This window comes from Zonotrichia albicollis, chromosome Z, assembly GCF_047830755.1.
Source record: "Zonotrichia albicollis isolate bZonAlb1 chromosome Z, bZonAlb1.hap1, whole genome shotgun sequence".
In the NCBI taxonomy this organism is placed as follows: Eukaryota; Metazoa; Chordata; class Aves; order Passeriformes; family Passerellidae; genus Zonotrichia; species Zonotrichia albicollis.
In genome coordinates this window covers 87386809-87401694 of record NC_133860.1, presented here as the reverse complement: position 1 = coordinate 87401694, position 14886 = coordinate 87386809, and the positions used below count along the sequence as shown (strand labels likewise).

At 49.0% G+C, this 14886-nt stretch overlaps 1 protein-coding gene across 1 annotated transcript in view; it reads right to left on the bottom strand.

Annotated features, from left to right (window-relative positions):
• Positions 1-979: 979 nt before the first annotated feature.
• Positions 980-14886, bottom strand: part of PAX5 (paired box 5) — a 123836-nt gene continuing 109929 nt past the window's right edge. Inside the window, exons 9-10 of the mRNA XM_074533206.1 lie at positions 8160-8246; positions 980-1427 (exon numbers count right to left, since the gene is read on the bottom strand). Of these exons, the coding sequence (XP_074389307.1) occupies positions 1351-1427; positions 8160-8246 (164 nt within the window). The 3' untranslated portion in view covers positions 980-1350. The remainder of the gene's footprint in view (positions 1428-8159; positions 8247-14886) is intronic.

The following is a 14886-nucleotide window of genomic DNA, read 5'->3' as shown; positions in this document are numbered from 1 at the left end:
GGAGAGATCAGCAGCTCTCCTGGCTCCGTGGAGAGGCAGTGATTGGTGTAGCTGCTTAGTGGTCATTCGTAGCTGCTCTGCTCTCTTCATTTAGCCCCCCACAAGGTGCACATTGAAACGTGTGACTATTAGTGCTTCCTATTCAAGTAGGAGGGAAGAAACACAGAATTAGCAGGGCAAAAGTCCCCTCAGGCATGTCTGGGCTACAGAATCTGCAATGCCTCCACAGAAATGTACAGACACCCCGAAACAAGAAATTTCCCTTTCTGCTTGGCTTGGAATGTGAGTGCAGCTGCCCTCATGCCTGGTACCCCCCACTCAATATATGCACTTAACTAAAATCACAGCCACAGTATTTCTCTGCCTTCCCCTTGGGGTTTTCATGACTGGGATTTAGCACACAATCTGTAGAGATATATGTAAGGTGTCAACTGTTATTTAGGAATTCCTTCCTGGAATTAACTTGAAACAAGTAAATTTGTTCCAGTGTTTTGTATGATGACAAATGAACATAAATTAATATTAAGCAGTAAAGTATCACAAAATTGCCTATGTCTTTCAGTTGCCCATGTGTTTGATACCAGCATATAGCATGATCACACACAACTGTCAAATAGGATGCTCTATATAGAAACAACATCAGCCCAAAATACAGCCACAACAAGTGTTAACCTGGTTCAAAGTTGCTTAAAGCTTACTGAGTTCTTTGAATCAGTGCACCAATTTCAAAACACTCTTTTGGATGTGTTTTGACTTCATTCTTGTACAGTGTTGCTGTTTATGCTTAAGCTACTCTTACAGTAATACAAACAAGCAAATATTTACAGTGGTGTGCTTGCATAAAGTTGAGCAGACTGATTTTTTTCTTTGCCACACACAAAAAAAAAAAAAAAAAAGAAAAAAGAAAAAAAGAAAAAAAAGAAAAAAGAAAAGAAGAAGAAAAAGAAGAAGAACAAGAAGAAAAGAAAATTGCCTTAAGTCTCACAGCCTGTTTCAGTGTGCAGCAAGAGGGAGCTGCCCCAGGGGGAGCTGCTCACACCTCTTCCTTATCCCCAATACAGCCATGGCACCCGCAGGCGATTAAAGCAGTAGCCAGCCGGCTGCAAAGAACATGAAGCTACCACACGTTTTTGACCACACAGAGCTTCAGGAGTGCCACTTGCTCCTGTTTCTCCGTTTGATTCAGGACCCAACCAGATTCAAGAGTACAGTAACCAGTTCCACAAGCTCTCAGAGTAAAGTTTCAGTGACCGTGTTGCTTCCCTTCGGGCGAGGCAGCCCTGCTGGCGGCGACATGAGCGCTGGCAGTCGCGGCTGTCCCAGGCGCCGGCGGTGCCCGGCGCTCCGGCGTCAGTGGCGGTCGTAGGCGGCGGCCGCGGCGGGCGCGGCTGCTCCGCGGGCGGTGGCGCTGTAGTAGTACGGGGAGCCTGCGAGAGATGGGACGGCCGTGAGGAACACACAGGTGGAGAGCTCGCCGGGCTCTGACAACGGGTGGCACAGAGCAATCCAGCCAAAGCCTCAATAAAGGCTGGGTACATAGAATGGAAACTGCATTCATTCATTCATTCATTCATTCATTCATTCATTCATTCATTCTGCATGAGAAGGAGGCTACCGCTGCTCTGCATTGCTGCTTGCCATTCGATACCTTCTTCCATTCCTTCACTCAGAACATCGACTTCATTTACTTCATGAAAAGAGGTTAATTACTTTTCATAACTGAAAATTAAGATATTCCAACCCCAACATGCTACCATGCTCCGACTTCTTTTAATTTTCCCCCTCCTTTTAGAAGGAGGAGGTTGACCCCCAAAGTATTCAAAGTATTTCAATGAAAGCACTTGTTTACCAAGAAAAGGCCTGAAAAATATTGGTGAAAATTGTCTGTCCTGCAGGGCTAAGCACTGGTGGATAGGATGATTACTCAAGGATCACCAGGAACTTGGACTATTTGTTTTAATGAGGAAGACTCTTTGGTATCCAGAGAGATACCAAACCATGACACTCCTGAAAGGCCCCTCTGCTCCTTCCAAGGACTGGGACTGAAACCCCCAGCCCAGGGCAGGTGTGTGGGGAGGCAAGCTGACCAAAGCGAGATGTTTGCCTGCGGGTTGTGACCACTGGACTGAGAAAACATTGGCTCTCATTTACTGCTGAGAGCATGGACTACCTGTTACATCTGCTCCCTATTGTATCTGTTTCTCAGCCCTCACAATTTTCAATAGAATTATCATAATAAAAACCTCTGAGTTAGCTAGAGATTTTGAGATCTCCCCCAACATAACAGGCGGGTCCTCGACTGGACTGGACCAAAGGACTTTGTCTCTATGTTTGGTAGCTATAACCCCTCTTTCTCCTCTCTCTTTCTCTATCTTTTTCTCTCCCTTAATCTCTCCGTTGCATTTTGCTGTGGTTATTCAATAAAGGTGCACTTGTTTTGATTATCACTGCAAACCCCTTGTACCGTGTTGGTTTTTGCACCCTGAGATCACCCCTACGAACCATCACAACATCTGTTCACTAGGACGGATCATGACACCGCCTCGGTGGGGACTGTGGACCCCTTAGGAAAGCATCCGTGGCAGTGAAGCCAAAGGTGCATTTTTTGGTTGTTCACTTCCCATCTCAGAGTAGCAAACACTGGGACAGCATGTGGCACTCTGATTCTGGAACCTTGAGAGGTCAGAAACAGAGGACTTTGGCTGCTGGGATGTGTCTCCTGCACTGTGCTGGGGCAAAACAGGAGCTCGTACACAGTGTGTGGGTCTGTGTTGTCCTCAGTTGCATCCTTACTGATGCAGACATCCAAAATCAGACAAACCCACTGTGAAGGGTTTAAACAAAGTAAAGCAATCTTCAGGAGTGTGGTCTAGCTGACTAGAAAGACAGTTTTACTGTACACAAGAATACTCAAGAGAGTTCGTGAAATCACTGACCAGGATAAACACTTGCAAAGATGTCTTTGTACAAATTCCTAGGCAGGAGCCAATCTGACCTAGGTTTATTTACTAAAAGCAAAAATATTTTAAGCCATAGTCAATGGTGTTAAAGCAGATCCCTTCAGCAGGTCATCATTCCACTTATGTTTACACAAGTGTAGTCTTGTGTTATCTGTTGAGGGCACCACAACTGCTCTCCTGGGCTGGACAGATAGTCTTCTTTCAGGTAACTGACATCGGGCTAAGGAGCCCCAGCCTCACGAGCTATATTTCCTGGAGAATACTGGAAAGCTTCACAAGGACAGTGAAAACCATTCTCATGGGTAGCCTAAAATTAAATGCTGTATCCTTCATATCCCAGCCAAACTCAAGACATTGAAAGCAGAGAAAACTTCCCTGGTTGAACTGGCTACTCTTGAATGAGCAAAGGCAAAAGTTAACAGCTGATCAGACCTTGAAATGTGCATGCCATGTCTATCTGGGGTTTTGAGGATGTGCTTTGGGAACTGCCCTCTTGGGATGCCCAGTTTGTTGGCCCATGTCCCCTCATGGCCAGTCCAGCTGCACAGATGTCCCTGGGGATCATGGCAGGCAGCACCTGGAGGTAACACAGCTCACAGGCCAGTGAAGAGGCAGGTAGAACTGCTGTCCTCACCCATCACAGCACCAGGAGCTCAGTGTGGAGCCGGCAGTGATGGAGCTCATCAGAGATCCCAGTCCCCACTGGCATCAGCACTAGCACTAGTCATGGCAGCTCAGCTCAGGCAGGAGGAGAAACACACAGGTGGAATCCAGCAGCCCCAAACAATTTCACTCTGACTCATGGAGCAGTGTGTGGGTCCCACCAGAGCTGGATGCAGTGCTTTCTGAGGTTTTCGGGTAACTGGGGTCTTTTGGCGGTCAGAGCCTTCGTTTTCACACTCCCTCTTCCTCTACATCTGTTCTGACTCAATGCAGCTACAAAAAGCCCAATATTTCTCCCATGCATTCCAAAGGCCTTACATTTCTCTCAAGTTAGATTTTGCCAGTTTGCCTTTCAGCTGTGCAATCAAATAAGCTTGTATTTAAACTGAAAAATGAAATCACTCACTCTTCTTGTCACCATGCCCCCATCCAGAACAGACTAGTCCATCCTTCTGTCATTTTTCCTTTCTAATTCATACTATCATCAATTTACTTCTTGACACAGTCATTTCTAGTGCCACTTGTTCTCTAATCTTTCCACAGAATCCCACAGAGGAATTGAATCTAATCCTAACTGAGAGGCTCCAAGGCCTGCCCTTGCATGATGCCTTGCCAGACCTGGCAGACCTGGCCCAGTGATGGTGCAGCCAAACCCTCCCAGCCCGTGCACAGGAACCGCATCTGCGTGTCAGCAGGGACACTGCATCCCACACAACCCACAGTGAGCAGCATTGAGACAAGTGCTACAAGCCAACAAAAACTGGCCTTTTTTTCTTCATTAGGCAGTGGTGCTGTTATCTGTCCTTACCATGCACACGTTGAGCTGATCCTATGCTGGTGTGCACCTGCATGTGCCAGCAGCCTGAGCCTGCGACATGCACATTTGCCTCTCGTGGGCTCATGCATGTGCCTCCGTGTGCATCCCTGCACTGTACTGCATGCAGGTCATTTGCAGGACAATATGGGGAAAAAAAGAAAGGAAAAAGGTGTTCCTTCCCTGAACTCTTTGTCTGGCTAAGAGATGGAGATACCCACTTCGGCCACTAAGCCAGACCACACAAGTAGCCAGGGTTTATGTCCTCTTCCCAGCACATTCCCCCAGGAGCTCTGTGGTTGAGGTGGGACTGAGTCATTCCCCACAGCAAACATTCTCTCTGACACCAAAGAGGTGTGGGCGCCACCAGGGTGATGCAGGATGCAGGAGCATGAAGACACTGCAAAGCTGCAGCAGGTAACTGACTTCTTCTGCCCTTGCTTCTGTTGACCATTCTAAAGGACCGTGGCTTGATTGTCTGCTCTTCCCCAGGAGCCATGGGACACAGGATTTGGGACTGCCCAGAGAGGAGGGAGGACATTCCCCCATCTGCACTGGTTTCACAATAGCTGGGGCAGAAGGGGCTTGGCATGTGGTGCAGAGGTGAGAAGCATCAAAGCAAGGGCAGAGCAGACAGCAGGTAATGGTGAGTAGCTGATGTTCTGCTGGGGCCAGACAGCCAATTCCCAGTGTCTGCATGAGCATGGTTCTGCCCTCCCCTGAAGACACCACCACACACCCCTCCTGGCTACTCCACGCACACAGGACAAAGACTGGGGACTAAAAACCAAAGCTTTCTCACTATTCTCATCTCTCTCTTTTTACTCTACCCAAATATAATTTTTCAATCCAAGTATCCTTTCCTCCACTTGCAAAACATGGCATTTTTGCTTTTAGCTCCTCTTTCACATGTCTCGGACTTGTGTGATTGCTGTAGTGCAATTCTTCCTTCTCAGCACAGGGAATTAATTGAACGTAGGTGCTGCTAAGTGCTTACAGTATTACACTTTCATCCCAGTGAAAGGAGCGGGGCTTTGTAAAACAAACTGTGTCAGGCAATGTACCAGTCCTGATTAATTTTGTCAAGGTTTCTGCTCTGAGGCTGATACTGCCAGAGCTTGTTCTCGGGAGAGAATTACTAAATGCACTCACGTATACTCCTGAGAGGAGTGGAAGCATCCTGGATATAGTTCAAATTAACCTATTCTCCACTGAGTGTGCCCAGGCTCATCACACAGCACCTTCTGAGTGTGCAGGTTTAAAGGCCCTGCCACAGACTCCTACTTGCCCTAAACTACCAGTGGGATTAGCAGGCTCTAGGGAGAAGGGATTGTAGGATCAGGCTTTGAGTGACAAAGGCAGAGCTGTGGATAAGAGGGATCTCTGTCAGGCACAAGAGACATCTGACCCATTGACTGCAGCTGATTGCAGACACATTCTTGATCAGATCATACCATGGTACTTGGACCTACCCATGGTCAGACAGGGGATTCCCTCTCCAGGAAACTCCAGCCCCCCCAGTTCTGTGATCAGACTGAACTGAAATGGTAAGTTCATCTTTAGGACCGCAGAACAAAAACTCACACTTCTTCTTTTTTTTTCAAATGCTGAAACAAAGTATATTGAAGAGGACAAAAATAAGGAAGCCAAGATTATATATTTTACATTTTCCTTAAAAAAAACCAAAATACGCATTGACATTAGAGCATGAAGCACTTCAATTTCAAGAAAGCTACAGTTTCTTGAAAAATATTATAGCCTCTGATTCTTTTTGCCTTTGCCTCATGTAAACACATGTTCACAGCATGCTTCTGGGTAAATGCATGAAGAAATCTGCTGAAGAAATCCCCTCCAGCCAGAGAATAAGCTTTGCTGTAAGAAGCACACTATGCCCATAACTGTTCATATGTCAAAGATGAGTCAGAATTTGCCCCCAAAATGCATGATCCAAAAAGGAAACAAGAAAAAGAGGATCAATGTAGAAAAAAGGATATGGCACAAGTAAAAGTTCCTGGTAGCAAGCAGTTGTCTCATGACTGGCCTCTGTGTAAAGTCTTCTGCTGACCCAGACTTACCCATCTTCAGCATCTTCAAGGCATCACAGTGACCTGCCTTGTCCAGCACTGTGGACAGCATGCTCAGAGCTGGTTCAGGTCCATCGCCCCAATAAAGGGCTGAGCAGGCCATGGCTCCAACCTACTGCTGACAGAATGGAAGGGCCACTGCCCGCACTGCTGGGCTGGCTCAGGAATGGCTTTGGGATGGCTCCAGAAAGAGTGCACACCCTTCTAATGGAGGTGAATATCCCCCGGCAGGAACACAGCAAACAGCCCAGGAGCCTCTCCAGAAGTCCTGTCTTCATGCAGAAGAGCAGGATGAGAGTTGGGTTGTCATTTACTTTTAGTACCAAGCCAATTTCTTTAACACTTCAGAAGGAAATGATTTTTTAAAGTTTTTGTTGTTGTTGTTGTTTTGCACAAAACCTGGCTTCCCAGGCCTATCCATGATGCAGAGCATTGCTGAAGCAGCTTTACTGATTCGAAAGGAGTTGCAAAACAAGAAATGAAGAAAGCATGGTGTGTGCTCTTGCCTCTGGCAAAAGCATCTTCCCCATGCTGCTCAACCAAAATTCTGCCAGCACCACTGGCTGTGGCCATGGAAACAGTGGGTTTAAGCACGGGGACTCCCCTGGCTTTGTGCAGCTATGCCCATCCATATTAGCTGAAGATCTGTCTGTTGATTTATGATGGAAGCGCTAACAAACCCTTAAATGTGGCACAGCAAATAACAGCATTATACCAGCACCATGGCATGAGAGGCAGAGGCTGTCTATTGCTCCCAAAGGATTTGTTTAAGGACAAGAACCATGATGAATACAGCCTGGGTGGTTCAATTACATGGGGACTCAATTACTTAAAACAAAGAAACTGGATGAAAAAAGTATGACAAAAATTCAAAATTATTTCGCTGCTGGAGGTCACATATAACAGCCCTGTCATCCATAAATCTGGAAATCTCTAAGGCATGCTACTCCTGTGTTGAGAGATGACAATTAATTGGTATTTTACTTACCTCATCCATGCAAATTATGCAGGGAAAAATTCTAATTACTGCATGCTACATGTATATAAGGTCAAAGTGGGCCAGCTTTTGACGGGGTGTAAAATAGATTATGTTTATCCTTCACATGAGGGCCGTGATCCTGCAGGAGTTACAGGGCTTCTGTCTCCCATTGCTCATAAGGACCATGCTGGCATCAGTGAGGCCGTACCAGTGGTCCCTTGCTGAGGAGAGATGGAGTGGGCATACACACAACTGGGAAGCAAACGCAACATGAGATCAGGGAGAAATGCAAAGCACACACACAAGCCAGCAGCAATGTCATAGGAAGCAGGGGAGCTTACAATTGGCTGCAAGCAAACTGGCACCACAAGTTTTTTCTGAACAGGGTCCCGTACCCTCAAAAAACTCGGTGACTCAGCTTTCCAGCAGTGCCCTATGTCTCTGGAAGGATTTTTATCAGAAACAGGAAGACAAGACATTTGGGCCATCTTGCTGGCAAAGTGAACCATGAGCAATCTTGCATCCCAGTGGGGACCTGCAGTCCCATTCTGGGTGTAAACATGACTGAGGACAAGCTGGGACACACATTCTGCCCATCCCAGGGCTGGACAAACACTGCACACCTTGCACAATCTCTCTAGACAGGGGTGAACACTTACCCAGGAGTCCAGGGTTGGGAAACCTCCAGGAGTCATTGTATGTTGAATATTGTGGGTGGCTGTATGGGCTCCCGGAAAACTCGCTCCCTAAGTTAAAGAGACAAAGACAGAAAAAAAGGTCATTTGACTTGAGATGACAGTTACCATTCTGAGTTAAAAGGGCTCTCCAGAGTGTGCTCTGCTCTACTGACAGCCACAGTAAAAGCACTGGTGGACACTCTGCCTTGAGGAAGGGGAATATGGAATAAAGGATAAGTAAATGGGTGCAAACATCTTTTACATGGCTTTTTGTGCTTCAACCCAGGCCTCTGGGACACACTGATGGGGCTGGCCTTTCCCTCTCCAGCCCTACAGGACTCAGGAGAGAAGCACAATACAAGGACAGGGCTGCCCAGATGGTCTCTGCTGCAGGAGAAGATGTACCAGACAGTTTCTAGATATTGGACACCCTTCAGGGAAAACCTGCCATGGTCCCAGATATTTCTCCAACACTGTAACCCAAGCAGAGGGATGTTTGCTTTAGTTTCAGACAGATTTGAACCCTCCAGACAAAAGCACAAAAAAGGCTTGAAAAATTATGGCTATTTATCTCCCCATCAGCTCCCATTCTTCCCATCTGTTTGTTCTCTTCATATGTCACCTGCTTCATACTTCAGCTGCAAGCTCTTCAGAACAGAGCCTTACACCATGGGGCTCTACCTGGCCCCTCCGCCACACAAATGCCAACACTGCTGCTGTTTTATTAGGAAATGTTCCTTGAATTACAGATTTCCTCCTCTCTCTCTTTGTTCCTCCTTCCCTTCTCCCTCTCCCACATGTAAATATATAAAAGCACAGCACAGCAGGAGAAAGGGTATGTTTCCTAAGGCAAGATTTGAGGGCTGACAGGCCACAGCAGATGCTGGCTATGACCTTTGCCTGCTTTGGTGCTCGGCACTGGCATAGCCATGACCCCACATCCAGGAGCTAGGCAGTGACCCCTGGCAGTGTGTCCTGAGCAGCTCAAGCACCCTTGTCCCGTACAATCTGTAGATCCAGCCTGGAAACCGCATCTGGGTCTCCTGGCCAGTCAGTAGCCATGGTTTAGGCCATTTGCTGGCACACTGGTGCCGGGGAAGAGGGGATGATGCTCTGGTCACCAAAACATATGGTAAGGTCCAGGATGGCTTGATCTCCACATGATTCTGCTTCAGTGAAAAACAAGCTGCCTCTCTGTCTGCATCACGAGATGAACAGACCGAGTGTGCTGACCAGCCCATCATTTGTCTGCTACAGGAAGTCTCTGTTAGCATCTCTTCCTTGTTTCTTTTCTGCAGCCCTTTGGACCCATGACACTTACAAGGAGCAACCTACTCTCTCTCCCCAACACAGCTTCCATAGAGAGAAGGTCCCAAATATGCAGCAGCAAGTGCTTCCACACCTTGCTGTGCCAATATCTCCTCACAAGCTCAGAGTTTTCCTTATTGCCTCTAAGGAATGGCAGTACTTCACCCTGTGCCAGGAAAAATGGAGCTGTTTCAAACCTCTCTTCACAGGGAAGTACACAGTACCTACACTTCTCTGCTCCTGTCCCTATGGCTGATGGATGACTTCAGTGCCTGAAGGTTACCTCTGTCAGAGTGCTCTTCTAAAAGAGTAAGGCATAGAAAAGTTGACAATGCCCAAAGGGATGCTCAACATACTGCAGCCAGTGACAAGAGCATCCCCATTGCCTTCCACCAGACAGCGATCCATCTCTCTCCTGCAGGACACAGCAGCTTCTCGTAGGTCCTTTCTGCCTCTGCATCAAAGCACTTAAGGCTGTAGTTTGACCCAGAGTCCTCCCTGATTTTTCCCTGCTTCTATAGCTCCTGGGCATCCTGCTCATCTCTAGCCCAGCCTGTGTTTCTGGTATGTGCCCAAGCCTGCAAAGCACACAGGCAGAGGTCCGTCTGGGAACTTCACCTGTGAGAGTCACAGTGTTTCCCAGGCCTGAAGTCACAGTCACATTCTCCTGCCAATGTGTGGCACACTGAAATCCTGTCATTCTCTGGGTGCCTGTTCTACAAGAAGGCTATCACACACCACCTTCCCCAGGGGTCGCATTTCTTCCTTTCCACAGGGAAGTGAGATTTTCAAAGGTTTAGCTCTGGTTTAGTGGCGCAAAACAGTTGCTGCCTGATTGACGTGACACACAAAAGCAGATGGGAGTGAGCCTTGCTGCTGCATCGTTCCTGAGAGCTGTGCAGTGCATGGAGCCAGGGGCAGAGTGGACAGGACAGGAGATGGAGATCGCTGTTGTGGGCTCTTTGCACAGAGTGCACAGAAAAGCTTGTCCTGTCATTCCTGCACCAGGAGCACTCCAGGCTTGAAACAAAGCTCACCATGAGCTGTTTTATGCCTGCAAGAGCTTCATCCCAAGGGGAAGCATTCTCCCCTTGGACAACATGATGCCTCATTTTCAGCTCTCCCAGCACTCTCCTTTCCCTTTTTCTATCCCTCTCTCCCTCCCCTGTCCTATTCTCCCGGAGCTGCACAGACACGGTCCATTCCGTGCTGATGCTGTGCATGCCATGGAGTGGGCAGCAGCACTCTCCAAGCGTTTATCGCTGCTGCAGCAGGGCTGTGGGTGCGAATGGGCTGACATTTCATTGTTCCATCCTCTCCTGTCTTGCCCTCCTCCCCCACCATCCCCACTGCCCTCCTCCCCACACTCACACACAGACACACATCGTGGACCCTCTCTGGGGGATGCTCCAGTGCCTGTCAGGCTGAGGCTTCCAATTCTCTGTTTTTTATGCCTCAGTGGTCAGGGTGTCAAGCTCCTGCAGTACAGACCAGCCAGAAGCCCGAGGAGTCACTGAGCACCATCAGCTCAGTGACAGTATTGCTCGCTTCTTAACATACTCTGCATATCCATCAGCCTTGCTGGAGCGGGGGGAGGGGGGAAAGAAAAAGAGAGAGAGAGAGACAGAAGGAGGGAAAGAAGGAAAATGAGAGGAAAGAAACATAGAAACATGGAAGGAGGGAGGGGAAAAAGAGAAGTGGGGGAGAAAATTTCAAGCCCTGCTATTACCACCACAAGACTTGGGCAGACAAATGGTACAGCCCTAAGTGAAACTAAGGTAGATGAATGAACATTGCATGACTGCTTCACAAATTTCACCAGATATTCCAACGTCCATCAACTACAGTTCTTGACAGCACTTCTTAGCAGACAGCCCTCGCCCCATTCAAAAACAAACACCACGGATCAGCCATCCAAGGATGCACAGACGCGCAGTACGCTGCGCACACCGACTGTCACAACATGAGGAAAGGGTGGGAATCACACACATCCCTCCTTCATGTAATATGAAGTAAGCTTTCTCCTCTGTAGTTCTCACCTCCATGAAACACAAAGACACAAAACAAAGGATTCCTGTGAGAGTTAGCTCACCTCTTTGCCACAGACCTGTCTCTACACTCCACACATGGCTTTAGCCCTAAAGGGATGAGACCGTTCCATCATGCCTCCAGGAGTAGAGGTAAGGAGGGGAAAGAACAAAGACTGATTCCCAATAACACTGCTGCTACAAACCAGTGGCAAGCCCCAGGAGATGCATTCCACCCTGAGACAGTGGGACAGAGATAGACAGTGGTGGATGGGCCTTCTGCTGCTGCAAAACAGTACTGCCCACTCTGCTGCATTCCTTCTCTGGGGACCATCAACTCATGTTTACCAGTCTTCTTGATTTTAAGGTAAGCTTCCTGAAAGTTTTCTTTCTGATTTGCAGAAAAGCTGAAAAGCATGAGTATAAAAATTTCAAGAACGAAGAGATGAATGAAAAAATATCACCATGTTTTTCATACTCCTGTGGCTTTAGAGAACTGCTGCTGCAGGCACATCCATGTACCAGTAGTGGGAACAGGCCAGGAGGGTAAGGAAAAACTTCCTGCCCTGCAGAAAGGCAGAACATGTCAAAGCATGACCAGCTGTGACAGAGGCCATGTTCAGCCAAGGTGTGGAAACTTCCCAGGATGGAAAAAGCCTGACCACTGTCATTACACTACATCATTCAACATGTAGAGTATCTGGCTGCAGCCCTGTGAAGCACAGCAGTCATGAGTCCTGGGACTGTGTGACAGCACCAGCAAAAACAGCAGATTAGTCAAACGTTTTTGTCCAGCTGGTGGTACTTTTGGATTGAAACGCAGAATTTGAGCAAATAGTCTGCAAAGGAGCTTCATATGCCATTTCTAAGTATAACACATAAGTCTCAAAAGACCTCATGAATCAGAAGCTCCAGAGCCAGTACAGTGCAACAGGAATGTTGGAGGTTAGGACTTTTCCTTTTTTCTTCCTTCTCTGAGGGAATTTTCTCCCATTTGTTTCCTCTGAGATGATAACTACAATACTTAAGAGACAAAAGATGTGGCTTGGAGGAGGAGGAGGGGGAAGGGTGCAGTTTGCTACCACCTCTAGGCTTTCTCTCAGGAAGCGCACAGATATTGCAAGGTTTTGGCTGGGGGTGAGGGACTGGGCCTGGCCTTAGCTCTCTTGCTCACTCTCGGGATCAGAGCAGGGACGGTCACGGTCTTGGTGCCCAGTCCCGGTGTTTCCTGCCACTGCTTTGGCTTTGTGCTACACTTTACCCAACAGCCTGTGTCTGCCGAGACCCCCACAGCTCCTGGCATGGCTTCCCAGTTATTGTACACTTTGTTTTGCCACCCCAGATATGCTTGCCTCTGCTGTTCCAGCCTGAGGTTCCTCCTACAGTGCATTTCACCAGCCAGTCAGGCACTAAGACCGGCTGCTCCCCATGCATTTGCCAAGGAAGCCCCTTTTTGGGAAGTTCCATTTCTGGAAGCTCGGTTTCTGGAAGCCTCTTTCCTCTCTCTGCCGCTGGCTCACCGCCATTACCCCATGAGGGAGAGGCGGCCGAGCTGGCGCCACAGCGCCCCCTGCAGGCGCGGGGGAATCACGGCGCCCCCTGCTGGCCGGGAGCCACCGGCGCCCCTGCTGGCCGTGCCCGGAACTGCACCGGGGGGGAAAGGGCCGAGAGAGGCGGAAACTGGGAATGGGACTGGGAATGGGACTGGGAATGGGAATGGGAATGGGAATGGGAATGGGAATGGGAATGGGACTGGGACTGGGACTGGGAATGGGAAAGGGAATGGGAATGGGAATGGGACTGGGAATGGGAATGGGACTGGGACTGGGACTGGGAATGGGACTGGGAATGGGACTGGGAATGGGAATGGGAATGGGAATGGGAATGGGACTGGGAATGGGACTGGGACTGGGAATGGGACTGGGAATGGGAATGGGAATGGGACTGGGACTGGGACTGGGAATGGGACTGGGACTGGGACTGGGACTGGGACTGGGACTGGGACTGGGAATGGGACTGGGAATGGGAATGGGACTGGGACTGGGACTGGGACTGGGACTGGGACTGGGAATGGGACTGGGAATGGGAATGGGACTGGGAATGGGACTGGGAATGGGAATGGGAATGGGAATGGGACAGGGACTGGGACTGGGAATGGGACTGGGAATGGGAATGGGAATGGGAATGGGAATGGGAATGGGACTGGGAATGGGAATGGGAATGGGAATGGGACTGGGAATGGGAATGGGAATGGGACTGGGAATGGGACTGGGACTGGGACTGGGAATGGACTGGGAATGGGAATGGGAATGGGAATGGGAATGGGAATGGGACTGGGAATGGGACTGGGACTGGGACTGGGACTGGGAATGGAAATGGGAATGGGACTGGGAATGGGAATGGAAATGGGACTGGGAATGGGACTGGGACTAGGACTAGGAATGGGAATGGGACTGGGAATGGGACTGGGAATGGGAATGGGACTGGGAATGGGAATGGGACTGGGAATGGGACTGGGAATGGGACTGGGAATGGGAATGGGAATGGAAATGGGACTGGGAATGGGACTGGGACTAGGACTAGGAATGGGAATGGGACTGGGAATGGGAATGGGAATGGGAATGGGAATGGGAATGGGAATGGGACTAGGACTGGCAGTGGGCCTGGGAATGGGAGTGGGACTGGGTCTGAGACTGGGAGTGGGACTGGGAATGAGACTGGAGCTGTGACTGGGGCTGAGACTGGGAATGGGATTGGGATTGGGATTGGGATTGGGAATGGGAATGGGAATGGGACTGGGACTGGGAATGGGGCTGAGACTGGGACTGGGACTGGGAGTGGGACTGGGAATGGGACTGGGAATGGGGCTGGGAATGGGAATGGGAATGGGAATGGGAATGGGACTCGGAATGGGAATGGGAATGGGGCTGAGACTGGGAGTGGGACTGGGAATGGGAATGGGACTGGGACTGGGAATGGGAATGGAAATGGGAATGGGAATGGGACTGGGAATGGGACTGGGAGTGGGAATGGGAATGGGAATGGGAATAGGACTGGGACTGTGCTCGGGGCTGGGGCAGGGTCTAAAAAACTGCTATTCCCTTTCCCTTATCTTTGCCTGACAGCTCCATCATTTCAAAGTCATAATAACTTGAAGGGTAGGAGGTAATATTTTTCCATTCCAAGGGAGGTTCCCACCTTACTTGGCAGGCACCTGTCCTTCAAACCAAGACAGAACCAGCTACATGCAGACAGACACAGGTTTGGACACGTTTTGCTGGGTCTTCTCAGATGCCAGGTTTTTGCACAAGCGTTTGGGACATGGAGAAGCCATCAGGAACACGGGGGTAGGAGTTTGTTCTCCATGTAACAGT